The sequence below is a fragment of the Cystoisospora suis genome, assembly GCF_002600585.1.
Source record: "Cystoisospora suis strain Wien I chromosome Unknown contig_220, whole genome shotgun sequence".
In the NCBI taxonomy this organism is placed as follows: Eukaryota; Apicomplexa; class Conoidasida; order Eucoccidiorida; family Sarcocystidae; genus Cystoisospora; species Cystoisospora suis.
Window position 1 is genome coordinate 61,008 of NW_027153022.1, and position 27,550 is coordinate 88,557.

Sequence of the window (27,550 nt, forward strand, 5' to 3'; positions counted from 1 at the left end):
ATGACGATCAACGCCCGTGTCCAGAAAGGTACTCAGCTTCAAACGGCGCCAGCGGTGCTCTTATGAACAACTCAACTGACCACGCCTCTAGGCTTCCCGGTGCGGAAGTTTCGGGTTGCGGCACTATAGCCCTTAACGGTCAGATCGTGTACAATGACATGCCAGGTGAGCAACTATTAGTCTCAAACACAAAAGCCGTCGCTCCACGGCCGCGCACTGTTTGGCAGATACAACCCAAGCAGGTAAGAAACGCCGCACACTGTTGCGGTAACAACAAACCGTGACCACCCGTTTCAGCGCGGGGCTTCTCTATTTGAACCGGGGTGCTTCCAGCAACAAAAATGCAGCCGCTTAGCCACCACAAAACGAAGCAGAAAACATAGTCTCTCTACGGAGCGTTGACTGGAAAGAACACTACCCAGCACCGGGGTTCACCTGATTTTCACGCACCACGTTCTGTTTCGTTGATGGCTTGTGTGCCGACTTCATCATGTGGTGACATAGTCGGTCCCGCGAAGGGAATAGAGTCTGCACAGCTAAGCTTTCGAACAAGACGAGCAGACGCCGCTACCAGGCAACGTGCCGCTATAGATAGAGCGGACGCAGCCTGTCGCAACAAAGAGCAGCACGATCCTACAATGTCGCTGACATGTTTGGGCTCAGCCTTCAGTCCTGAGGACAGAGAAAAAGCGACAGCACGTGTAGCAAACCTTGTGTGCCACCTTGCACGACACTCGCAACGAACAGACGTTCTGCCAAAAACCGCCTCGAAATACTTCCAGGACGAAACAAACCCTGCATGCAGAAAACGCTAGAAGTCCTCACCTGTCAAGTCGACTTGTGTCCACGGGAGAAATGTCTCCAGGAAAATGAGTATTGGACTAGAGTTGACCGAGACGTAGCGAATTGTACGTCTAGCGTTCCGCGTGGCAGACAACCCTGTCTCTGCGTCCTCGTCAAGCAGAAACGCGGGGAGAGTTGGAATCCTTTCAAATTCGGAGACCCGCACGTCCTTGTACCGCGACACATCAAACAAAAAGACGGCCTTTGACCACTGTTTTCTGAAGTTCTTCAACTCTGCAAACGCGGAGCGCAACACGGCATAGCTCACTCCTGTTCGCACGCTGGCCTATTCATGGGTAATTCTTCCAAACGGACAGCACAACGATTACGTACCGGGCGACGACTGGTACAGTTGGTGGAGATGGGAGACGCAAGAGTGCAACCAGCGCAGTGCGATGTCGGACCGCCACATGTCATGTGCCTTCTGAACATAGCACGAGACAAGTATTCCTAGAATTTCACCGTATCTGCACGCACATCCCAGACAGGCAAACCGTCCCCTGTTTGACATGAGTAACGTTCCCCGGCAAGCTGCAGACGCGCCGTAGAGCCGCGGTCCAGCCGTAAGGATGGAGAGCTCCTCGGGGCCTTTCAGCGTGAATGTCTTGAGCAAGACGAGTTGAGTCTGCTCCACGCACTGCTTCTCGCAAGTCGCCCTGCTGCTTACATGCTTGGGACAGAGCTATGACGAGCCCAAGGAAGCGCCCGCCGGACGACCACTGTCATGTGAATCAACGCAGGCCTCATAGAGGCCGCGAGCGACAATCACGATGCTCAGAGGTTCTCGCCGGAAAATTGGTAGTGACCAATGAGTGTCTCATGACGCCGCCACCTACCTTTCGTGTGTATACGTGGTTCTGTCCCACAGCGGAGGTGAAAACAGAAGTTGCTCCCACGAGACAGAAGAATACGCTGAGTCTGAGGTGTCCACAGACGACAGCAGAAGCATACATCGAACGTATCAGTCAAGTGCCTAGCCGTCATCCGGCCTTCACCTTCCGGTCATAGCAATGTAACCTTACCAACAACTTTCTGCGAGCCGTTTATTGCTAGCTTCTGGAGAAGCCTTCGCACGAAAGATGGAAAGAGCAGCACGGCACGCATCAGTAACAGGTGCGGAAGCTGAGTCTGTGCCGAATCAAGAACGGGCTTGTGAAACGGCAAGCATATTGAAAGCAGGTCTTCGGCCGTTATCGCCTTTACGTCTTTGGGACTGGCCCCTGTGAATACACCCCAAACACAACGAACCTGACACCGCGGTCAGGTAAACTGCCGCCCCAGCCGCCTAAAAACTTCGTACGCCTGGACTGACGACCACCCCTCAGACGAAGCTCCCACCGACCCAAAGTAACGAGCTTCTAGCTGCCGTCCGTAGACCCCTCACCATCTCACGCTACGCAGCGGTCCACCCGTGCGTAACAGACAAGATACCGGCATCACTCAACCAGGCAGTAAAAATGCTTGGAGAGCTCAAATCGGAACCCCGGAAAGGTCGAACCCTACAGAACTTCAGGCCCACACACTGTGTCCTATAGGACTGCGAATGGCTGATAGGCTCCCGGCTACCAGCCAGATTACAGCGATAGAAGTTTGTGTGGGGGGGGGCCATCTCCTTTGCTACCCTCCTTGAGGTTCTCACCATATGAATGAAACCCCAAAGTCCAGGCGCCCTACCTTACCTTCAGTCCCATGTAAGAAGAGAGCCAGTGCACTGGAAAACGCGAAATTGGGTAGAATTAGAGTAAGATCTGAGATCTGCATCGTCTCTCCGAGTGCCTCCTTCACGCTCTGTCCTCCAAACAAGCCTGAAGAACCCTCCGAGTCTCCCTCCTCTGATGTAAGAGATACCAGAGGAATGACATAAGCCAGATGTTGTTGAACAAAGCACCTTGAGAAATGAAAGAGGAATTGCCATTGCCGGGCGCGCAGCGCGTAGTAATCCAAATGAAGCATCGCATGGTACGCGTCCCGATGTAGATCCATGGCTACAAGAAGTTTCGAGACCTCAAGGGCGGTCCGATAACATCCGTGGTCAGCCAGAGCTGCTCCGTACAACCCTATACATTTGAAAAGATTCTTATTGAACGGATTCCCGGAATCAACAGCCACCTGTGGAAACAGAACACAAAGGCAGCAGTCAAAAACAAGCCTCAGTGCAACTCGATACATATAGATGCACTCGCCAACGTATGAGCATTGAGAGCTAACCATATAGGCCGGTGTCATCTACGGATGCATACATGTACACACATATAGACAGTGTGAGTTCGTACATAATCTGCTACTTCCTGTTCCCCCGTATGGTATATAGGAAACGCATCGACAAACGCTCAAGTGAGCATATGTGGACATTCACGAGCCACAGGGGAATCGACGACACGACGTCCTCTGCTGCAGTCCTCGCTACAGGAACTTTCGCTTGCGATGTGAGTGTGCACTCGGATACGGGCTCTACTTCTACTTCTGCATGGCTGGAAAGTAATGTGACGTGCGAAGATAGCACGTGTCTTGCTGCTCATGAGGAAACGTGGCGGCAAGTGCTAACACACAGATGTCTACACTCATGTACACATAGAGTGTAGAAAAGATGTGTGCACTATCAATACACACGCATATCTACCCATAAATAAGCATCCCCAAGAGCTAGCTACCGATGCAGAGAGAGACAGATATATAGCCTATAAGCGTGAGCTGTGCTTTTCTAAGGCTCTCACAGCAGCATGGCCTTTGTCCATTCACCGACGAAAATTCCGCTCTTCCCCGCCCTCCCTTCGGTCCTCCGCCTCACGCATAGCTTACTTGAGGCAGTCCTTCGGCCGTGTAAATAAACGGAGAAAACGACGGATGAAAAGATTTCTGAAGGACAGACAGGGCTCTCTTCGAGTACTGAGTAGCCGCTTCGTGCTGGCCTTGTGAACGATAGGCATCCGAAAGATGAAGAAGAGAGTCAATATGACCTGGATGTCTCTGAAGGAAATGATGGAGATTCTGAGGATCCTGCGCATGGACGACTGCGTGAAACGAACCCTGCAGCTGTTCGTAGAAAGGCGTATACTGCAACGAAAACTCAACACTCTCGGATAATGTTTCTTCTCTCCGTCTCCTATCTTTGAAGCGCTTCTCTCTACTGTTTGAGTCATGCGCTGAGCTTTCTCCGGTTTCCGTCCGATCTTCTTCTTTTACCATACGCACGTAGTCATGACAGAAGGAAGAGGGCAGAAGCATGGAGTCTCCGTCTGGAAGTAGCCAGCATCGACGTCGACTTGCACTGCCTGCCCCGGGCAAACGGCGAAGCCTTCGGCCAGGCCCTCCTCCGCCTAACAAGAAGATACACGGAAGATATACATAGATAGACATTTCCCTTGCTCGCAGAGCAGTTACCTCTATGTCGGTTTGAAACGCAAGCACAATGCATTCTGCTCTCTTCATATTTGTCCACTTACACATGAATGCCCACAGGTGCATGCACATCTCGGCAGGTATAAAGAAACAGATAGGTACCTGCTTACGCTAGGGAGTCATACACGTGCACCGACGACGCATCCACCAGACAAAGAGCAGAAAAGAAGAAACCGACTGCTGTACCACAGTAGTATCCGATTGCCCTGCCCAAGTAGAAGAGCGAGATAGGTACATGAATAGATTGATAGTATTCATAGCGAGCGGCCGTACACATACACAAGTGTACACACATACCGGCGATAGATGTACCCTCATCTCCCCCGCCTAAAGATCTCGTAATTTCCCTTCCGAAGATACGGCGAAGCTCGTTGTCTGTATTGAACATTCCTCTCTCCATGAAGAGACAATAAGAACTTCTTGCTTCTTCTCCTAGCGCGCCACTACTGTGGTTCCTGTCTTCTTGTTCTGAAGACGAGCTCTCTCCCTCAGGGTCCTTCTCTTCCCCTTCATCATCTGTTGAGTTCCCTGCCTTCCCGGAACTCTTCGTAACACTAAGGCCATCTCCCTCTGCGCCGTCATCTTGAGTCGGGGCATCTTCATGATCTTGTCCCTTTGTCTTCTCCTTTCGGTTATCATCTCCTTCTTCCATCTTTACTACAGGTCGAACCGAAGGAGCGGCAATACCCGAAGGAGTCACAGAAGAGGAACTCCTTTTCTTTTTCTTCTTTCTCTTCTTCTTTACATCAAAATTGCCAGGGAGTGTTCCGTCAACACCCGTAGTGTCCGGTGTCCTTTCTCGAACCAAACTGTTCTTCTTTTCCTTCGCAGAATCTTGTTCTTCACTGACGTCCATTCCCTGTGGTGTCTTCAACTCCCGTCTTTCACGCGCTGCAGAAGACGCTTGGGGGACGGTCTTGCCATTCGATTCGGTATCTTCACTAGAAGAAACAGCGGGGGAAGACGAACTCGTATTAGCACCACCATCATCTGAATCATAGAGGAGAAACGCAGATTTTTTCCGTACCGTTCCTCCACTGACTCTTCCGCTACGGTGTCCCGCCTCCTCTTCCCCTTCGCCTTCATCATGTCCCGAAAGACGGTCGTCCGCAGAAGACTGAGAAGATTCGTCTTCGTCCTGTTTTGGAACGTCCTGCTGCTTTTCTTGGTCTGCAGCTGAAAATGGAGACGAATCAACCGCATGCCTCTCTCCACTCCGTCCTCCAGCTCCACCTTCCCGGAGCTTCCGCAGTTGCCGGAATGACATGAGTCTTTCTTTCTTTGGTTCCTCGAGCAAGAGAGCAAAAAGTTATAAAGGACACGACCTCAACGCCCCTGTGGTGCTACCAATAAGAACCGCAAACAAGCGAGAAGACTCTACCACTTCCTCTCTCGTATACTTCTTCGCCCGCTACACTGGTTTCCTGTCCAGTCAAACCGCTATGCTTAGCTATACAGGCACGTATTTACCCTCTCTATACTTACATCTGTGAAAACAGGTACGTTGGTAGAGTCACATATACAGCTTCAGCCTTCTACTGTTCGTGAAAGAAACTCTTTAGCAAGTCGCGCGCTACGCATGGACATGGCGTAGCGTCAGGAAGAGGTTTTCCAAAGATGTCCTTCAAAGTCAAAACAGCGATCGGCGCCTCACTGCAGGAAGTGCCGCGCTGGACGGCTTGTCCGTGAAGGCGAGCCGAGAAACACCAGGAGTCCAAGGCGGAATGGATCAGCGCCGTTCCCGAACAGAAACAGCTCGCAGAGCAGAGGTCTTACAAATCCTTAGCAATCGGTTGCCGGTTGAGCTAGACTCTCTGGCGGTTCCCAAAAATCCTCCTTTTGCTCTCCCAATCGTCTCACCAATTTCTCCTGTTTCTCCCTGTGAGAAAAGTTGCGCGGTCAGTAGAGTCGATTCAAGTATAAACAAACGAAGAGAGCATGCGCACAGACATAGAGATACACAAGCAATTGACAAGAAGAAACTGGTTGCTATGTTGGTGTGTAAACCTTCGTAGGCATTGGATCAGACCTGATTTGCTTATTCCTAGGATTTAACGCAGGATACGGCCCATGTGAAGGTGGGAAGACCTCCAGTTTCGTGAACATCGATTTCCAATGGGAGAGAACGCGGATGCGCTTTTGCTCTACTATGGTTGACCTTCTTGATCAAAACACCTCTGAGTTTTTTCTGTACTGCCCTTTTCTTTGCTGCCTTCAGCGTGGTAACCTCTTGCTTTTCTGTCTAAGTCTCAAGTTCCTAGCTGCTGAGAAACATGCATCCATTTCTCCCGCCAAGAAGTTCTTATCGCTTCCCCTCTCGCCTCCCGGCGTGTTTTTCTCAGCATGTTGAGCACCAAGTATTGTGAACCAGAACAGCATGGGCAGTCGGATACCTCCTGTTGAGCTCGCCCGTCGCCGTGCTTTGAATCTCTCCGCAAGTGTACCTTGGACAGCTTCAAGAGTCGATGAACAGGAACACTTCTTCTACTCACCTTCTTCCGCTCCTCCTCGTTTCCACCTTTGTACCCGGTTCTTTTCTATCTTCCTTCCGTTTAGTGCTTTCATTCTTGCGTTGCGTCGTACCGCGCTTGGACAGGAGATGTGAGGTCTAGAGTTCTAAGCCTCCGTCGGCAGTTCACAGGAATCTCTTTCCTTAAGCAGGCGTCTGACGTGCACTTCCCAGTTTTGCCTGGAATGAAGAAGACTGCGATCCCAAGAAACTAACCCGTTTGTCTCCTAGCCGGCCACTTTCATAGGCACGCTTCGGCCGCATTGTTCTCTCTGTATCTGCCACATCGCGCGAATTGCTCTCAAGCCCAACCGACAGCAAGGGGAACTTTTTCTTCACGAGGAAGAGCAGGGTCTCTAGCTTAGAAAACACATACTGCTACCTGTGGTTACGGAGTACGTCTCGCTGTTCATCTTTCCAAGGACGAAGAACGAAGAAACCAACCTCCCCAGTCGATGAGGTGGTGAATCTGCCAGATAAATTGAATGAAGGTCCGCGTGGCTTTCTTTTAGAAAGATGAAACGCCCACGACAATGCAATGGGAAACAAACATCCTCGTTCTTCTTCATCCCTGTCGCACGGTAGGGATCGAGGGGAGTAAGACTCCCTCATCACTCTGACAGCTGACGTGGGGGTGTCTGGGCAGACGGTGGACTTGATGACAAGCTTCTTGGTTCCTGGAGGAGAGACGTATTCACGTCTGACAGAGAGGATGTACTGCGTTGCTTTCTACCCCTGAGGGCTAGCGGGTTATCTCTTCGCCCTCTCTCTATACGTATTAATCTCCATGTACCTCTCTTTCTGTAGCTGGGTACCTACCTTTTCTTAGCTCTTCTAGCTACCTACATTTGTATAGCCGACTATCTGTGTCTACGCGTGTGAATCCCTGTCTACGTACGTATGCGTCAAGGGATGTCGTGGCACGATAAGTACGGAAGTGAGCGAAAAACTGTCCGTATTTATAGGCGGGAAAACCAAAGGACTCAGCAGTTTATTCAGATACGCGTTCATGTAGACACTTATACATGCATATACGTGGGCTGTGTTTGCTCGTCGGCGGATACTTTCGTCTTGGATGCTGTTTAGCTGTCGAGCCTTGGAACTTGCACCTTTTCGTCACTCTTCGCGATAGAAATCTTTCATCGCCGGAGTATTGGTACGTCGCTGCGTAGTCTCCATTGCACTTGCTTCCTTCGTTTTCTTTTCCTGTCAGCCCTCAAGTACGTGCATGCATACCTACGTTTCTCTGTAGGTATGATTTTCTAGTCTTGTACGCCTCGGCACTGGAATGAACTTGTGTACGCACTTCCTGTTCCTCATTCTTGTCATATGGTCTAAGACGGCATACGTCGAAAGAGTGCTGCTCTCTCAGCGATACTGACTACGATGCCCAGTATCAGCATTTGTATCTTGTTTCTCATCTATTTCTCTATCACTATCTGTATCTATGCACTCCTCTCTATGTATAGCGGTAGGCTGTGTCATTTTCTTTGTCTCTGGCTCTTCTCTTCTCGTTAGGCCATCCGGATGTTCCGTTGGGTTACATGTTACTTGAGAGCGGGGACTGCTATAAGGGGTAAGGATTGCGAAATAAAGACAGCAGATAACAAAGAAATTTATGTCGCGTTCTAGTCTGCTGCGTATTACGTACATGATTCCATTGTTTCGTTTGTGAGAAGTGTTAGTCGCCATCGAGTATATCCCTCCCAGAACTGGGCATGCATGTATTATACGTGATTCACCGGTTATATATGAGGCAATGTAAAGGAGATGAGATACGGGCATAGAAGATCGAAGGTTCTTTTTCCCAGGACATCGTACTAACTCCGGATTCGTTCTAGGGAGGAGGTATAGGTGTGCGGGCCGGGCTGTCTCCCGTGTGTTTGCTGAGTTATGTTGGTGTCTTCCTTCATTGCTCGCCACTTATCCTCTTCGTGTTATATTTATCTATATATACGCATACTCCTAGTTGTAGATTTGGTCTCCTTCACGCCTTAGTGTTGACAAGGGAAAATACAACGAGAAAGTACAGTAAAAGAGAGAAAGAATGGTCGAGATAAACTGTGCGGTATAGTGAGACAGAGAGCGGCGGCGCTTAAGCACACGGAAAAAGCGGATTCGGGCTGTGTAGTCTGAGGCTGTGATGACGACGAGATAACCGTGCACGCTTTGGTTTTCTTCCAGCGTCCGTGGGCGTCTTTGAGTAAACGCTTCAGCACCTCTCGCCTAGTTCACTTTCAAGTAGACATTCACGTTTAACGGTGGATACAGAGCCCCGTGTAAGTACCTGGTGTCTATTGCGTGGTAGCGTTCTGTCGGTTCCTGCTTTTGTTTTGACGGCTGCAGGGCCTTTTCTGCTCTTTGTCTTGTGTTTCTCTCGGTCTGGATGGGTGTACAGACAGCTGAATGATGCGCGGATGCCGTGCGGTAGAGGCATTCTTTTACTACGGTACGTCGACTCTTGGCTTTTGTTGCTCACTGTTATATGCGTGTCCGGCCATGACGCATATAGTTCGTACAAATACACGCGTGCTCTAGACCAGTATATGTATCGAGTGCTCTACTGTGTCTACAATTGGGTAGGCTGGATAAGTATGGCGTGTCTTTGTATCGGCACGTGATGCAGCACTTAGAGGCATACATCTGACGTGTCCGTGGGCGACTAGGGTTAGCATACGCACGACAAGGTTTGGCACATGCGCATATAGATTACATGATTGCAAGTGGACAGGACGGGTGTAAGCACAACCATCAACACCTCCGGAAACAAGTGCATATACGTTTCTGCCGTCTTAGTTATAGTTCTGAGACTCCCCCCCGCGCTCTTCTCTCACACTCGGTTCTCCCCTCGGTTCTTCTCCTCCCTGGCCCTGATGCGGAGACCAGTCCTCTTCTCTTCCTTTTCCACGTCCCGCGCGTGGATAGCTTCTGAGGTTACTGTAGCGGTCAGCAACGGCTTTCACGGGCTTTGCTTGTCTGCTTTTCTTTCCAGTGAGGGTCACTGCCACGTGGGGAATTTCTTCAATGGGAGACGACATGGCGAGGGAACGTTTGTCGAGATGCGGGGATACAGGACGTGCGGAGGGGGAGTAGCAATTCATACCGGTCAGCAACACATGATCAACTCACAAACAGTCTAGCTAGCTGCCTAGCTAGCTATCTAGCGAGTTTTTTTCATTTCCTCTATCCTAGTCCGGATTGGAGTCCGTGTTGATAACCGCACATCAGTTTAGTTAGCATGAGGAACTTCACAGCTGTGCCTATTTCGTGTTGGTGCATATCCCAATACACCTGCGAACTAAGTGTTACGGAATGCACTCCATACGTCGCGGAACTTAATTGCCTGTATTTTGGAGTATGTTCTGCGTTAGGTTTGTCTTAGTATTAGAAACCGTACCGGACGTAGTTCTCTCCCTTGATACATCAATCTGTTCACCTGTGAATCTTGTATTCGGTCATCTCCCTTTTTTACGGGTAGAACGAGATACTCGAGTGTATGCGTGGCAGCGAGGGTCTTTCTATACCTTGCGCATGCTTGCAAGTTCGCTTTTGTTGACGTTATCATTTCTCCGTGTCTTGTCGGCTTTTTTTTTTTTTTAATATCTATGGCTGCTTGCCACGGGATTATAGACTTCCATCTGCGCATAATCTGTCTACATAGATAATCTACTTGAACCTGTAAGTGTACAGGTAGCTTCGACTGTCCCCTGTCGGAGACGAGTCGGGGACGACAGATACTACATGCCTTTTCATCGGCACGTTCTCTGTTCGGATGTAGCGCGTGAAGGGGGGCGATCTCGCCGTGTGCAGTTTCCGCTCCTGATACGGAGATGTCTCAGTTTCCCTGCGCATCTGGTAGACACATGTACACGTCTTTCTGTAGTTTGTACATAGTCGGACAAACCTTCTGGAATGTGGACATATGTCACTCTCCAGCCCTTCTTCATGAGTCTCCCCTCCGCTGCACTTGCTGTGGTGTATCTGCGCCGATGCAGGCTGGTGGAAGGGCGACGCCGCGTGTGGTCCCTTCCGTTCTGTCTTTCTCCCTCAAAGAAAGATGTTTCTCTCCGAATGGAACGATGGTCAACTTCTCAGCGTTTCGCCTCCTTTCTCTTTTGTTACTATGGATGGGCCTTTCTTTCCTGTCCTTCCTTCTACTTCTTTCTCTTCCTCTTCGTCCCCACCCTGCGGAGATGCCTGTGGACGAGGAAGCTCAGAGAGACTACATCTAGAAGACGAACCTTTTCATTTTAGACAGCGAGAAGGGGGAGAACGCCCGGGAGTGGGAGAGCGCAGTAGAGGCGAAAGAGAAAAGGAAGCAGATCTCGGAGAGCAAGATCCTGCGGATCGTCTTCGAGGGGAGGATGATTCTTCTAATGACCTCTCTAGTCCGTTCGTTCTCGAGAAAACCGATGATTCATATGGGGGCCGGCGACAGCAAGGAACGAGTGCCTCTCGTCCGTCTTCTGAACGACAGGCACAGCACGGTTCTCGGCATCATCACCGGATCGAGACAGAACTATCTGAATTGGTATTATGCGGACAGGCAGGAGAAAGCACTGGAGAAGGCAGAAGGCGGTTTCGTTTCGGAAGTGAAATTTTGCCACTCCCTTCTCCGTTGTGTTCCGGTGGGTGCTCGAGTGTGTGTACACTGCAGGATCGGGAGTATACCAAAAGGAAGGAACGATGTATGCTTTGTATCCGACCCCACAGCTTCCCCTCCGTGTGTGTTTCGTAAAGGAAATGTAGGACGTTTGAGTGCTGCCTACAAGTCCAGACGCACATGATATATATACATATACATATATGAGTCACGGGGATCTCAAGGATGATCATTTCTCGCGCTGCTGTTTCCCGAGCTTCTGCGATCTGCTAATCTTTTTTTCTGCTGTATCAGCTCAGATTCGGAGATGGATGCACAGCTACGCACAGCCGAAAGTGCATTCGGAGACGCCTGTGGCTTTGTGCAGATACCTCTCTATACGTTTCTGCTTACGAGAAAGGATAGTCTAAAGGAAATAGACCAAGTGGAGTGTACTTACAACTACCCCACGTCCTTTTCGAACTGACAGGGCAGTGTGGTGTTTTCTCTCTCCAACTAGGACAAAAGGAAAGCTCGCTTTTTCCGACTACGTCTCCTTCGGCTCTCGTTATCCGTTCCACTCCCTCCGAAAAACGCTTACGTCTCGACGCTTTTTGCTGTTTGTCACTTTGCTTTATTTTCTCTGCGCCGCCTTTTCCGTTCTCATAGAAGACCTTTCAGCGCTTCGTGCTCTTGCGTGGTTGAGCATTCTCAGCCCCTAGCGTGGTTCACTTCTCTTTTCTTTTGTATCTCTCGTTGCGTGCACCCGCCTAGTCTAGGCGCAGAGCGAAGAAGAGATTGTAAGTTGTTCACGAATAATCCTTGCTCTCTAGAGCTTTCTGTTGACCTTCTTGTTTTCCTGTATGTTTCTTCTTTTCTCTAGGAGACCCTCTTAGCACGGGCAGTGGACCAATGAGCCTTGTGTCGAACCAGTGCACAGCAGTTGGAGGATTCCTGGGGCAAGAGGCTTTTGATGACCGTAAGCGTTCTTCTCAGCTTTTTCCTATAGTGCTCTGAGTTTTAGCGTCGATCGCTTTCGCATCTTCCTTCGTGTATTGTTGTCTTCTGCTTCGTATTGGATGTATTGACAGTGTCCATTCTCTACGTTCACTGATGTCTCTCTTGCTGTTCTCTAACCTTTCGTTCTCCTCGTTCCGTCGTTTTCCAGACACTCTATTTCTCCTCTCTGGAGTCTGTGGTTGCGAAACGAGTACAAGAACAGAAAGAAGGCTTCGCAGAGAGGCAACGGTAGCATCTCAGAATGAGCGACAAAGAAGGAGGGTTTGACTGGTCTTCGACGCTTTTTTGGTAATATCGTGGCAAAGCCGTTCATTCTTATACTCTGTCCCAGGACGCCGAGGAAATGATAAGAGAGCAGGAAGGCTTCCTGTTCGACAGAAAACATGCTAGGACAGAATCTCTTGAGATCTCTGCTTGTTTCGTGCATGCATACAGCTTTTTATTGGTCCAGTGAAGAGCTGTATATACGTCTAAAGAGATATCATGAGGGCGAAGGAGGAAGAGAAAAGAAGAAGGCTCTGCTTCGTCTTCCGGCACAGTTCGCTGAGAGATGTCGAGCTAAAAGCATAACAGGTGGGGAAGAGAGAAAGTGACTCTCCTTCTGACGACTGATCGTAGAATTCTCAGTTCTCTTTCTCGCTGTCTTTTCGTTTGTCTAGTCTACTGTTATATGGAGATGAAATATCTGCTCTTTATTCCTTGTCTTCATTGCCATCCCTAGTCTCCTAGTATATGGAGAGATGTAGTTGTTGCTTGTTTTCAGTCTTTATCTCCTTTGTTCTTCTGGGGAAAGATCTGGAGGAGGTTCCCACTCTCTCTTCAGCTTTCGGTACTTCTTACCCACCACATGAAGATCAGTCCTACAGACGATCAGGGTCTATTGAATATTGATTTCCTTCTTGTCTCGATTGACCCCACCGACACGTAGATCAGTCCCTCATATCTCCTCTTCCCCGCTGTTGTTTGTTTTAATCTCCGGTGGCTATAAATTTTGACGGAGGAAACGCCTGTCCACCTTTTGGCTTGTTTGCTTCCAAGTCACATCTGTGCAGCATGTCGACTCGATCCTCTTCGGAAAGTGTCCCGCCGCGGAATACGTAGGTAGATAGATGATATCCACTACATTTCTTTTTTGTCTCTGTAGGAGCAGACTTTATGAGATTGTCTCAGAAGGATCTACGAAGAGATTTTTGTCTCAAGACCTTCGGTCAACGCAGTCGTGTGTTGCAGCTCATCAAAGCTTTCAGGTGCGAAGGAAGAAAAAAAGCGTGGTTTCTAGATGGATTAGTTGGACTCGTCTGTCTTACGAAGTAGTGATCTGAATCACGAAGAGGCAATCCACTTTTGATTCTCGGCTCCCATGTGTAGATTCTTCTCAGTGAGGATTTGGTTCCCCAGATGGAACCCGTGATGTTTCTGCGTTGACTTCTTTATGCAGTCTGGGTAAGAGTAGAAGCTCTCAGACACTATAGATATACCTTCATCGTTACGTATCGAATGTTTGTATTAGATCTAAGACTCCGGCGCCATATTCTGCAGGAGGCGAAATATGAGTCGATTGCCTGCCGTCCTGCCCTTTTCTGTTGCTATTGGCTTGGTGTTGTCGTGCATAACTACTATCGTTCTATAGCTACCTATCTATACTCATATCAGCCTACAGCAGCCATCAACCTCTCTGTATTTGTCTATGTGTAGCTGTCTATCTAAACCGTCTTTTTGGCTCTAGTGCCCTAGTAGATAGGCCACGTGCTTGCTGTTTCTACTACCCTTCCAGATTACAGCATTTTCGCCATTCAAGATATACAGGTTCTTCCATCTCTCCGATGTTCAGTAGACAAGAGGGAAAGCTGGTGTCTTTTCAGAAAAGAGCATCAGGGGAAGGACAGGACCTTCGTATTCCTTCCTCTCCTTCGTATTCTTTCTCCTTGATGGGGAGGCTTGCTGCCAGTCGTGCGCCTCATCATCATCCTTCGGCAGTACGCCAGCAGGGTCAAGATAGAGGTACAGAAGAAACCGACGTGTTTCCACCAAGGGCGAGCGATGAAAGACAAGGAGGAGGAAATGGCATGATAGCGAGCAGACGAGGTTCACGCAACCCGGAGTCTTCAACAGAAAAAGAACAACCTGGAAACGGTCGTAGTCATCCGTACGGAGAGTCAGCCCCCCTGTGGTCAAGAAAATCACGTTTTTCTCGAAATTCGAGGCGTTGCTGTGGTTTTAACTTCTCGGGTGACGCGCAGGTGGTACAGCAGTGCGCTACGCGAAAGAGAGGGGGTGTACATACATCTCAGCCTCGGACACGCGAGGAGCCGAAAAATCGAAGAACAACGACTGCGATCGTCGTCGAGCCCAGTTCGCCATGTCATTTTCAAAGGTCTTCACGTGTGTTGATACCAGTTGAAAGGGGAGGAGAACATGAAGAGTTTTTTTTGCCTGATCATCGTGTGGCGGTAGGGGGTGAAGCGCTTAGGGCTGTCGCTTTTTCGAGGCATGGCTGCAGCTCTAGTAATAGTAGCAAGAGCGATGGGACGACGACTAGTGAGGAGGACAGTATGAGAGATTTCAGCCATCATCAGCCTAGGGACGCACTTCCAAATCAAAGCCGTCTCGACTACCCTTTCCAGCCGGAATCTTTACATCGCTGTCAGGGTGTTGAGAGGCGGGAAGAAGTCTCGGAAAGAAGCCGAATGAAAGGCAGAGCAGAACAGCTGGTGGAAAAGAAAGGTCTAGAAAAAGAAAACGAAAGAGAAGATATGGAGAAGGGAGGAAACAAGGAGAATGGTACCTGTATAGTCCTTGCGGACGGCAAAGAACAGAAGCAGTCGGAGCAAATGAGACTTGAGAGAGAAGGGCAGACAACTGATGGGTATAGACACAGCCAGGGAGAAGAACGACCGGGCGCAGGTCCAAGAGATCGACAACGTCCTGGAGAAGCAACCTCTCTGAGCCCTTTTTCTCAGTCTTCATCCTTTTCTCAGAGTCAACAGAGAGAGATGACTAATGCTGATCATAGAGATTGTCGCAGCCCATATATGGCAAGGCCTTCTTCTCCCTCTTCCCGCTGTTTGGTTCCCTCCAGTCAAAACAGCGTCCCCCCCCTTCCGCCAAGCTTTAATCTCTCTGGGTCATCATCATCGTCTTCTTCTTCTTCGAGTTCTTCTTTGTCTATCCATGTCGACCCAGTCAACCCGTCTTCGTCTTTACATTGTCACGTTCAGAGGAATGTAGAAATCCGTAACGGCAGTCGACTGCCGGCGGTTTGTCCTCCTCATCCGCCTTCGCCTTCTTCTGACTTTTCTTCGAATCCTCCGTCAACTTTGGACGCGACACGTGCCGTAGCCGGTTCATTCGCATCGCATCCTTCCCCTGTATCATCATTGTCTTTCAGTCTACCCCATCCGAGGAAGCTACATCATCCTGTTGATCTGCAAAGATTAAGTAACGGAACATGTCCTCGTTTTCTTCCTCCGTTTCTGACTCCCACAGTTCCTCATTCTCTTAGTTTCAGACCTTCGCCCTCTACTTGTTCTTCACCAGCAGACGCCGTGTTGGCGTACCCCAGCTTTTTACATGGAGGTATGATGGGGACACGAGGATTCGGGCCGTCCTCGTCCTGTACTACGCCTCTTGCTCCTGATCATGACAGTGTTGGTTGGAATCGGCCCTGGATGTCTAGTCGAGAATCCTCTACGTCCACTCCTCCTTCTCATTTACGTGCATGTACACGGCGAAGATGTCTTCTATGCTGTAGAGTTCTGGATATCTCTCAGCGAACGTCTTTATCATCTTTCTCTTATTCAGTCTCGTCTTCACCAAGAGTGACAAGTCCCCGTCACCGCCCTCTCTCTTCTTTGTCTTCCTTGGGAACAGGCTGTCATGCGTGTGTCTCCCCCTCAAACCCTCTTGGCGATGGCCGTTCTGCACATCGTCAAGTCAATTCTTCTTCGGTTTCATCATCTTTTTCACACTCCATCGTCAATAGTAGGTCGTCTCGAATGAGTCGAGAAATGATTGTTGGACAGTCCTCTTCAGGCTCTGCCGGTTGTCTTCTTTCCTTAGCTACTCGGGGTTACATATCTTTCTCCTTCTTAATTCCATTAGAGCAACTTCGTTTTTGCTATCCTCTGCCCGTCTCGGATCGCTTTCGTCCTCAGAGTCAAGCCCAAGGAGAGGGGAGAAGAAAGAAAACTCTCTCTGTCGCACGACAGTCAGCAAGGAGGAGAAAAGAAAGAGGAGGCTCACAGGAGGGAGAAGGATGGGAGGAAGAAGAAGAAGTGCCGACCCCACCGTGGTGGCGTGGTCAGTGGCTAGGGAAGGATGTAGCTATACGTGTGTTGACAGTTTCGGATCTTTCGAATCACCTCTCCTCAGAGAACGTTACGTCAGACGCAGGAGAAAGACAATCTCCGTTCTCGACCACGGTGTCGAATTTCACTAGAGAAAGTCAACAAGGACGAAACAGCTATGAAAGAGTAAGTATTTGTAGGAGGGGTCGTCTTGACGGTGATGACGGTATGCCTGATAGTTGTAGGAGACGCGGTACTGGTCACAGTGCAGGGACCCTCTATTCATGTTATTTCCAAGAAAACGACAGGAGGCTAAAGGACACAACATCGTGTAGAGAAGGAGCAGACATCGGACATAAGCGGGGGTGGATTCAAGACGTCGAGTCGGGAAGACACAACAGTGCGAGTAGAAGTACCAGTAGGGGGAGTCCCCATATAGGTTGTGCTGCTTTGCCATCGTCAAAAAGTGTGAAGGGCAGTGTGTCGTTTTCGGTTTCTAAAGAACGGAGTCGATCTGGTATCAACTACAGAAAGCTGTCGGCGGGGGGAGCCGATGACCCTTTCCCGAGGAGAAGTACCGAGATGAAGAAGGCTGTTGGTTTAAAAGGAGGAATTTTCCAAGCAACTGGAGCAGAAACGAATCTGTTGTGTAGCGAGCTAGAGAGGAGGGGAGAGGCAAGTACAAACACGCACGAGCCGATTCTGTCTCATCGACGTAGAGGTAACGAGCATCGAGATAGAAGTGCTGATGACGGTGAATCAACTAGGAGGGTCATAAGAGGTCACCAAGGCCCGGGGTGGATAGCACACCAACACGATGTGGGGGGAAGTGCCTGTGCGACTGCCGATAAGAAACATGGGAATGCTTTTGAGAATTTGAAAGGGAGTGAAAAGAAGGTAGACAGAGGAAAGGAGACTGCGGAGGAGAAGATGACGAAGACACAGAGGAGCGAGAAGGAGGGAAGCGGTAAAACAGCCGCTCGTGAACCTGAGGGAGGACGTGAACGAGAGAGATCAAGCTGTGATAGAGGGAAACGTGAGCTCTCCAACAATAGGGGGTTAAAAAAGGTGCATCGAGAAAAAACCTTTCAATCTCCCGGGGGCGGTGATTCGGGAATGCGTGGGAGTGCAACGTCTGCACAAGCAGAGGAAGTCCCTGGAGTAGCAACGCTTCCACCCTGTTCGCGCTCTTCTTCTCTTAGTCTAATGTCAAAGGAAGCAGATGAATCCCTGCTGTGTACTGGTCTTGCGCATCAGAAGGGTTCAGAGAAAGGGCCGCCCTCTCCTGCCTCTGCAAACACCCAATCTCAAAGGGGCAGGGCTCGTTCTTCTTCAGTTGGAAGTCTTTCTTGCGGGTCTCTCTCTCATGGTCCTACCCGTTCGTCGTCGTTTTCCAATTCCTTGGAAAATTTCCCCTCAACAAAGCACGTGCCTACTTGTTCACATGCGGCCTCTTCATCATCATCATCGTCGTCTTTCGGCTCTGTGTCCTCCTTACTCAGTCCTAAATGTATTCTTGTTCTTCATATATATCGTCTCTCCCTGTGGCGGCATCCACAGCTGGTTCTAATCTTTGGCATAGCTGAAGGACCGTGCGTCTTTTGTGGCCGGGGACGAGACCTGTTGTGGCTAGTCACAGAGTATGTGACTCGATACTCGCTGGAGCAATATTTCGATACTCCTCGTGACTCGTCTTTCTTGGCATCGGTGGACTACATCAGCCCTTCTCATGGTGGCAGTAGGATTCACGATGAGGCGCGCTCTTTACGAGGAAAGGACAAACATGAAGAAAGAAGAACACACGAAGCCCTCGCACCCTCCTCGTCTCCCGGCTTTTTCTCTTCGTCTAGACAGATCACGAGTCTATTCAGACTGACGCCGTCAAGAACACAACGAGATAGGACGCATTCAAAGAGAGGAGGAGAAGAAGAAGGAGGAAGAGAGAAGGAGATCTCTTCCTCTCTGCCTTCACCTATGGTGATCCCTACAAAAGCTCCACCGTTCACCCCCCGAGGCAGAGAATACTTCCTTTTTTTCTCTCCTGGTTTTCATGTGTCTTTCTATCCCTGGAAAGGTAGGCGATCGAAATCTCCCGATTCTTTTCGTTGTCGTGCATAACATCTAGAAGGACCCACTTTGCGGACGATCTTGAGGTCATTCAGTTGCACTCTTTGAATGTGTGTCTTCCTCTCTCAGCCCGGGATGGATACCTCCGCGCGCAGTCTGCGGAATTAGAAGGACAGAGACTTCTTGCAGATGAGAAGCGACGAGCAGTCATCTCTCGCCAGTGTCGACTGTCTGTACAGTGCGTTGTTCGACTTGCAAGGTAGGCTTGAAATAGGTGCATGACTGTCTGCTAGTACTCTTAATGAGATCCATCAAAAGAGGAGAAGATTTCTCGTTTGAGAAACATGATTCGTCAATCTAGTCGGCCTTCACGGCTCATTGGAAAAAACACGTGTTTGAAAGATTGGCAATCATGCAGGTGTACAGACTGGGCAAGTAGATAAGTTTTATTGTCTTCGGTTTCTTCGAGTTCAGGCTGCTCAAGTAGAAATTTCTTTCTCCTTCTGTTTGTTAAACGATATCAGAGTCCTTCATCCTCTACATAGTGAGTGACTTCCCTTGTCGCGTGCAGTCCTTCACTCACCCAACAATTGATCGCCAGTTGAGGAGTTTTCTTTTCTCCTCCAAATCCCATTCTTTTCATGTTCTCTCTTCCTTCTCGTCGTTACGGGGTGTACTAATAGCATACAGAACAGGGACTATTTTCATTAGAGGCTTTTGTATCGTCCATTCCATCTGAAGACATCTTTCTCAGGGGTGATCTCAGCATGGCCTGTCGTGCGTAGACCGGAGGAGAAAAGAGAGGGAGTTATGGCATGTGCTTAGTCTGCTCTACTGCGTGCGCGCACAGTGCACCGGTGAAACGAGTCTAATGCGAGAGAAAAATGAGGGAGGGTTCTTGTTATGCATGTTTCGTCGACTTCTTTTCCCCGCTGTATGTACACGCAGAGGCATTGCCTTCGGTTGTGCATATCTACACCATAAAGGGGTAAGGCTCGATCCAGCTAGTCTATCTATCTATGCTCTCTGCATATGATAATTTTAGGTATCTGCGCCTACTCATAACTCCCGTGAAAATATCGATCTTGCCTCTGTACGTATGTATTTACCTATAATCCTTCTGTCTGTGTATGTATCTCTGTCGCCCTCGTCTAGTGACGTAGCTACAGGACAGATTCCTATCATGCCGAGATGACGTATTGGCGTTTGTCCTCACTTCTTTTTCACTTTCTTTCTCCTCGCGTCCTTTTGTCTTGCAGTCACTGTTATATCTTTCATATCTGTCCTTACTCTCCCAACAAGTGAAGTACTCCCACCACGAAAGCAGGAACCTAAAGATATGCGTCTATATGTATGCTGTATATTTGGGGGCCGCCTTATGACGAATCTGCTTGCGTCTTCTTAATTCAACAGCGTACACATACTGGTACTTGTGTTATACGTGCTTTCGACGTGTACGTTTACGACTCTTTGCTTGTTTCGTTTAAAGATGAGGAGGCACTTTAGAGATGTCAGCCAGAGTTATTCTACATTTTTCTTCCTTTCTATACGGGGCATTTGACCTCATTCTCTTCTCAGGACTAGGAGTCGTATATGCTAGTCGCACTGCAGTTCCCAGTTCAAGTGTATGTATTGTATTTAGCTTGCCTGCAGTGCGCTAATACCGGGGAGAAGTCCTCCTTATATCCTTCTTCCTCTGGTCTTCGTAGTCTGCCCTCCCCGCCATCTTACTTCAGATGCTGGAAGAGCATTGCCGGGTATTGCAGCCTGCTGTATGTCTTTACAGATGAACCATGTACAACTCCGGCCCGACAAGGTTCTTACAGACGCGTTCATGAACGCAAAACTCACAGGATTCTTCGGTGAGTGCACCGTACACACCGAGCCTCTCTAGGTGGCTTTCTCGCCGTTTCTCGCTGTCTCTTTCTGCTTCCGCTCTTCTCATTCGTCTTGGTCGTCTGCGTTTCTCTCTGTTTGTGTTTCTCTTGGTCTGCCTCATTCGTCAAATGTCTAGTTATTCGTTGCCTCTGACTCTTTCATCACCTTGGAAGCCTGCGTGACTCTTCCTTGTTCTCTTCAACGCTTGGTTCTTTTTTGTGTCATTGATGGGAAAAGAAGAATCTTTTGTTTGGTTGCGTTTCTTCTCGTATCCTCAGCCTTTCGCATTCTAGACCGTCCGGTCCTATGATCGATTTCCCTGCAACCTCTTTCTTCATTCAACTTGCTTTCAGTGAAGGTTGTGTCCCTACTAAGTAGCGTACCTATACCTAGCAGTATGAGGATCAACATTTCTACATTATGTTGAAGGATCCACTTGGAATTTCTTCTTCGTCCGTCTTGCTCTGTTTATTAGGTTTAGAGGACTTCCAACTTTCTTGTAGAAAAGATCGTTTAGATTCCCGTGTTACTTCCTCTCTTTTCTCTTCATACGCATCTCGTTCTCTACCTCCTTCTTCTTCCTACTATTATTATCGCCCAGCTTCTCCTTCTTCTTTCTACCACTCCGTCACGTCGTCTTCTCCGAGACCTCACCACGACCACTCGCGTAGTCGCAATGTTTCTTCCTCTTCGTCGTCTTCTCAAATTCACTCTCTTTCTCTTCCGCCAGATCTTTCGAATTGCCACAGGGCATCTCTGTACGGAATGGTTACTTCCTCGTCATCATCCTCGCCACCTGCGCAGGCCCAGACCTGTGATTCTCATCCTCCTGGTGCCGCTTCTGTGCCTACTTCTGCGTATCCCCCTTCTGAATTGTTAAAAGGTAGGCCCTCTAGTGCTGCTAAGATAGCCAATCAGACCGTGCATGTCAGGCGTCTGTATCTTAGTCTCCACCAACTCGCGACACCCCAGGAATAGAACCGGCGTGCTCTGAAAGAGAAACCTGTGCGACTTGAACTTTCTTCTTCTGTCTTCTTCCCATGCTCAGAGTCTCCTCCCCTTTCCGCAAAACTCAGCCTTTGTGGAGAAAGCGGTGCAGGGGCGAGAAAAGAAAAGAAAGAAGACCACGCGGTTTTCTGTCAAAGTCAAGACAGTGCTACGACGACTGTTACCACGACTACGCCTCCTTATCGACGAGGGAGAGGAGTGGAGGAGAAACACTTGGTGAATGCAAGAGGGCAGGTACGTGAAAGGAGTTTTACTCCTACTGTTGCTCTTCCCAGGGAACACACCGAGCAAGCGAAACCTTCCTCAAAAGAAGAGGGATCGTCGTCATCTTCTCCTCGGAAGAAAAAGGGTCGAAAGAAGAAACAAACAAGGAGGGCTGCACCCTCTCCACGCAGACCTGCAGTTCCGGTGAACAACGGAGATGTACAACCAGGAAGTCATGACTCTGTCTCTGCCGTAGGAGAGAAGACTCTCGTGGTTGATCATTCTATTGCTAAGAAAGCAGAAGGCGACTGCACTGAAAGGAAAGAGGAAGAGGGGAAAGATGTCGCGGAGGACTCCAGCGAAAAGATGAACAAGATCTGCGTGACAGTCAAGTCTTCTCTGTCAACTCGAGGTGCCACGAGCCCTGAAAGGAAGAATGAAGAAGATCAACGTAGAGACACCTCTTCCCTCATATCTCTTCCTGTCTCTCCTAGTGTCTTCACCCAATCTTCTAGCTCTCCCAGGACATCCATACATACACTTCCTCAAGCACAGCCGGAGGAATCGTTTTCTTCAACTACCGTCGCTGGTCGTCTAACTGCTGTACCGCCTGCAGCGCCTGCCGTCAGCGGCGTTCCTCCAGTTGGCGATCTAGAAGTCCAACAAGAAAGAGGGAATCGTCGACCTTCCTTTTCGCCAGGTAATGTCTCCTTGTTCATTTCGCTTTCTTCTTCACCTGAAACAAAACAAGGCGGAGAAAAGGAAGACAGAGAAGAGGAAAGAGTAAAGAAAACTTTCTCGCCTTGCTCCCCTAGGAGGCAGCCAAGTGAAGAAAGAACGACCTCATTACAACCACTATCAAGAAGCGGCTTCTGTGGTTCCCACTCCTCATTTCGCAAGAATTCACAGAGAAGTGCGAGACTGACTCCGGTATCACGGAAGGATGACAGGAAGAAGAAAAACACGGACGATAAGAAGAAACACGACAGGGGAAGGAGAAACTCGGAAGATGAAGTTGACAATACGTGTAGAAGTTCTGCGTGGATTTTCGAGCAAGACTACAGAGAAAAGGAAGTTTGCGATTTCCTCATGAAAAAGTGGAGAGCCACAGGGTTCAACTGGGCATCACCAGAGGTAGGGCTGGGCGTGGTTCATCATGTCTTCGTTTCTTCTTTCTATTCATGTCTTGCCGCTATTCATGTCTTTCCTCCGACAGGACCTCTAGATTGTCAGATTTCGTCTGTTCCTCCGTTCTATACCCTAAACCCCCCTAGACGTCTATGACACAGAAATAGACGGCTTTGCGACGAAGAACCGATGAAAAAGAGGCTCCCCGAGAGACAGATTGCTGTTAATATGGGACATCAAAAGAGATTTCATGCAGCCTGAAAAATAACAGAGTCTCCTCTTTATGTGAAGTGACGGTGAGGCAGTATCAGTTTCACTAGGGCTCCTAAGAATGAAGAGAGGTGAAGTTTCTTTCCTGCTATTTCTGCGTGTCAACGTGCAACTTGTCGCTTTGAAATGGTGCTACCCCACTCAGGGTGGCAAAGTCTGTCAGTCATCCTCGTTACCTTGCCTGTAGAGGGCGGTCTACGAAGAATCCTTTTTTCTTGCATCATGTGTTTTTCTCTTTTGTTTCAATCGGTAGTCCACGCCCAATCTTTCATCTAGACAAAATCACTATCGACACTCCGGTCAAGATAGGAAGAGTTTGAATTCACATAGTAACGCCGTAACGACAATGAGCTAAGCGTGTTCGCCACACCCCTCCGGTCATGTGTGATCCAGACAGATAGATGCCATAATCATATTTCATTCTCTTACTGTGAATGCCAAGCTATGTTTCTCTCGTCTGCTTAGCTTCGTCATTCATCTGCCTTTGCCACAGAAGAGTTCCTTTCATCCGTACAAGCATCACCCGTTACTAAGCTGCTCGAGAGGAACTATGGTGGTGACGTGGAGGCAGAGGAGTGTTATCCCTTTTTTTCCGGGAATGTTTGTTTAGCCACGTACAGCTCACGTGGAAGCGGGTTTCTCTTGTGGGATACTCCGCTTGTCTGAGGCTATTGAGAAGGAAAGAAGATAGTACAGGGTTTACTCAACCTTCTTTTCTCTTGAGCACTGGGACCCCAAAAGAACCACTTCTCATGATGAAACAAAGAGGCCACCTTTCCTCTTTCTTCTTGTGTAGTTTCAGCCCTGTTTTAATGAGTGACTAGTACATGGAAGTTCATTTGAAGGATTCTAAGCTAAGCGGAAGTGGAAGTAACGTCAGTGCTCGGTACTCTTCTTTGTCTGTCGGGGGGGTGTGATGCTTGTCAACAGGAACTGCTAGGGTATATTCCGTCTTCTTACATTCCGGGAGTGTCAGCTGCGGACATCTACTCATTTGGAGTTATTCTATGGCAGATGGTAAGTAAGGAGGAGAAAATAAGGGGTGACTGTGCAGAAAGAAAAGATCCGCTGCGGCCCGAGAAATGTGTATGCGTAGAAATACATGTGTATGTCGTAAGGCCTTTGGACTTCCCTTTTTAGTGTAGGTTAGTTGTCTGTCAAAGCAGCTGTGATAAAGATATGAAGATACATTCAGATAGGCTGTGCGTATTTTCTCATACGTATGTATGGATGTCCATATGTATATTGCACGCCAATGAGAAACGGTGGTATCCATGTAGTGGGAGACGTGGAGGTTCTCTTGGTTGTCATGAGTGTGCTGTGAGTGTCTCTATACACACGGGAGACATGAGCTTTGACGATCGGCCTCAAGTGGCTTTGTTTCCTTTGATACCCCTGGGGGAACCACCATGAAACAATGGTACTGTGAGACAGAAAAAACGATCGAATGAGGTCTGCGCTAAGCTATGTCTCTTTGTAGACGTAGAGCGAACTTGTCAGTAGGTCTGTAACGACGTGTGCGTGAATGTGTAGTACCTGAACTCTGCGCCTCTGTGTATCTGTATGAAAGCAAATCCTATAGTTACTCACGGCCGCTCGCCCCCCCTTCCGATGTGTTCACTTGTAGAGACCTCGCTTTTTGTTGATTCGTCTCAGGTATCTGCTTGAATGTCTATGAGATGTGATCGTCCAGCTTCTTTCCGTTGTCTAATGGGATGGAACTTCGGGGTACTTGTGAGATTCTTTTCTTTTTTCTTTGTGTTGATGTCCTCGAAGTTCAAAACAGAATGGTGGGACTGTTGCTTTATCGTCCTCATCAGAAATTGAAAAGGCTGGCTGTTCATGACTTTTGCTATCGTGGTTTGAAGTGAAGGCTCCCATCTGGTCCCGAGATTTCTCTGGAGTGGCTGTTACGAATAAAGAACGCCAGGCAAAGCGACCCTGGCTGGGAAGACTGGTGCAGTTGAGGACACCAGAACGAGTAGGCTGTCACAAAGTGGTGTATATACACCAGACAGGAAGATTCTACAAAGATAATTACCAATTGTCCTGTCGGAGAAGAGGTCATCGTTTTTTTTGTGTGTGCTTCTTGCTCCCTGCAATGAAATAGGTCAGCGGTTGCATCCCCTTCCAGTTCATGTCTCCTGCTCAGATCATTGTAAGTTGGCTTAATACTTCACAGGCTCGTAGTCGATTCTGTCACCATCAGTGTCGGTACGCATATGACACGCGCGGGGTGCTGAGGCATCTCTTTTTCTCTCTCTCCTGTTTCTCTATAGAACCCGTCGTTTGGTGCTAACTCTTAGGGTTCAATCTCCAGTATGGCTGGTTGTTTGAAGAAGAAGGTGTTTTCTTCTTTTTTCTTTTTTTCTTCTTGTCGCACACTGTCTCCTTTTGCCCTGCTCAACCCTTCTTTCTTTTCGACCAGTTCGTCTGCAGAAGATGATTCTTCTATCACCCTTGGAAACTTATCAACATCATCGCATCTCTGGCCTGTTCGTCTGCTGATGCCTCAGTCACTCTGTTTCACTGGTAGTATCTTCTCATCTAAAACGGTCAAGACAGAAGCAGAAGTGTCGATGTATGTAAGTCGCAAAGGTCAATGCTGTGGTCGGGAAGCCCCGTTGAATAGGAGAAGATGAACTTCACACTCTTTCCTTTATTCTTCTGTCTTCTACCGTAGGCTTTTCCTCTTCTCTATCCGTCTCGTATTTTTCTCTGTTGTGTTCATTCTCCTTCTCTGTCTGTTGGTCTATCGTATACCTCGTGGTCTTTCATGACCAAAGCGGGAAGATTCCTGCCATTGCATGTGTATCGCGAGGTCACTTCAAGTATCGTCCCAGCAGACTATGGCTGCTTTGCTCTTCTTTCTCTGTTTTTCTTATATACTTTCTCCCGTGCATTCTTTCAGGGTGCTGTTGCGATAGGAAGAGATAAGCTTCCGGACCTTGCTGCATTATTCGACACCTCCAGTATGACTGTGCCTCTCTCATTAAGGGTACTACGCAACCAAGTCATTCTTTCCATCATCGCTACTCCTCATTGGCTCACCGGTGGATTTTTCCTGCTGTCACTCGTTCTGCTGTTCATTTGTTGTTGATGCACCGAAACCCAAGCTAGCTACCATCATTCCATCAGTAGGCATCTTTCTGTCACCCTGGAGTGTACAGGAATATCGCCTACGGCTAAGCGTATTTATTCATTTCGTAGTCTAACAGTCTCCCTTCGTTCAATAGGTAAAGAAGGATCCACCCGCATTCAGTAAGCTTCCTAAATGAGGCCTTTCAGTCGTTCACGTACTTCTCTTCGAAGGGGGCAGTTTGCGTCTCGTGTGCTTTCTTCGTTTCGGGTTTGCGTGTTTGCTCTTCGTTTCTCCACGCTTCTTCTGTGTGGCTTTCTCGTCCTACTATAAACAGAGAGACAAGGCGGGCCGGTTCAGCACTCATGTTTCAGTACTTAGAGCAACGTGTGGTGGGTGGAGCTTATGAAAGGATGAGATAAAGAGAGAGGGGACGGAGAGGGTGTGATGCCACGTTTTGTTTCTAACTCACTCGTCGTCAATAGCATATTTTTCTTCAACGGCCACTGGCGCTTCACTCTGGTCTTCCTGTGGTATATTTTTGGGTGGGGTGGCATGAGCGGAAGAGTTTCAACAGAAAAGAAAACGAGTTTGATTCTTTCTCCACTTTTGCCTCTCTCTTTAGAATCTCATTCGCAGGTGTTCAAGCTATCGTCCTTATCATCGGCCTTCTTTTCGTGAAATCATTGCGCTTCTTTCAGTCGCCCAGGAGGAGGTAGGGATGAAAGAGGAGCGAAAAATCATACCGAAAAGAGTACTAGCCTAAGGAGAAGAAACGGCTTCGGTAGTTTTTTTTTTTCTTCAGCTGTCGGGCTTCCGCTTACCTATACATGTTTTTGCATGTGTATCTAGTACTTTCTATGGTTGGCATATGTAGGCCGCCTGTAGGGAGAGAAGAGGGAGGTTGAACGTGAACCCCGTACTTGGGTTGTTAGATTATCTATACATGTATCTGTATGTATATATGTAAAACCTACCCGTGTCTATGAAGATTGTTGTTCCGGGGCCAGCGCGGAGTGTAATACCTCCTGCTCATCTTTCTCTGTGTATATTGTTGCGTTATCCATTTTGTACACTCAGGCCCTACACACACCTGCCGAAGACGCGTTAAGGGAGTTCATGGACGGACCGTGATGTTGGTAGCTTTCATTAACCGCTACAAGAAAAAGGGTAGCATCGTATAGTACCAAAGAAAGACAGAACGACGGGTCGGGTGGGTGATGTGGCTGTAAAGGAGTTTTGATGGAGGAAGTTTGCTGGAATCAGAGCTCCTCCGT

At 48.7% G+C, this 27,550-nt stretch overlaps 2 protein-coding genes across 2 annotated transcripts; one reads left to right on the forward strand and one right to left on the reverse strand.

Moving 5' to 3' along the window:
- Nucleotides 1-77: 77 nt before the first annotated feature.
- On the reverse strand, nucleotides 78-6,341 carry CSUI_000588 (transcriptional repressor tcf25). The gene is made up of 8 exons (XM_068060822.1): nucleotides 4,540-6,341; nucleotides 3,643-4,160; nucleotides 2,523-2,952; nucleotides 1,866-2,063; nucleotides 1,680-1,761; nucleotides 1,177-1,310; nucleotides 826-1,077; nucleotides 78-672 (listed from the first exon to the last, which is right to left on the reverse strand). The coding sequence occupies exons 1-8, from the start codon at nucleotides 5,507-5,509 to the stop codon at nucleotides 443-445; spliced, it is 2,814 nt and encodes a 937-aa protein (XP_067927205.1). The 5' UTR covers nucleotides 5,510-6,341; the 3' UTR covers nucleotides 78-442.
- Nucleotides 6,218-27,476, forward strand: CSUI_000589 (wdsub1 family sam domain protein). The gene is made up of 18 exons (XM_068060823.1): nucleotides 6,218-7,332; nucleotides 8,270-8,327; nucleotides 9,150-9,200; nucleotides 9,744-9,856; nucleotides 10,747-11,379; nucleotides 12,217-12,312; nucleotides 12,789-12,926; nucleotides 13,498-13,600; nucleotides 14,128-18,713; nucleotides 18,836-18,965; nucleotides 19,655-19,694; nucleotides 20,493-20,568; nucleotides 21,060-21,467; nucleotides 21,633-22,930; nucleotides 24,125-24,211; nucleotides 26,106-26,207; nucleotides 26,899-26,988; nucleotides 27,354-27,476. The coding sequence occupies exons 1-18, from the start codon at nucleotides 7,290-7,292 to the stop codon at nucleotides 27,405-27,407; spliced, it is 8,106 nt and encodes a 2,701-aa protein (XP_067927206.1). The 5' UTR covers nucleotides 6,218-7,289; the 3' UTR covers nucleotides 27,408-27,476.
- Nucleotides 27,477-27,550: the final 74 nt, after the last annotated feature.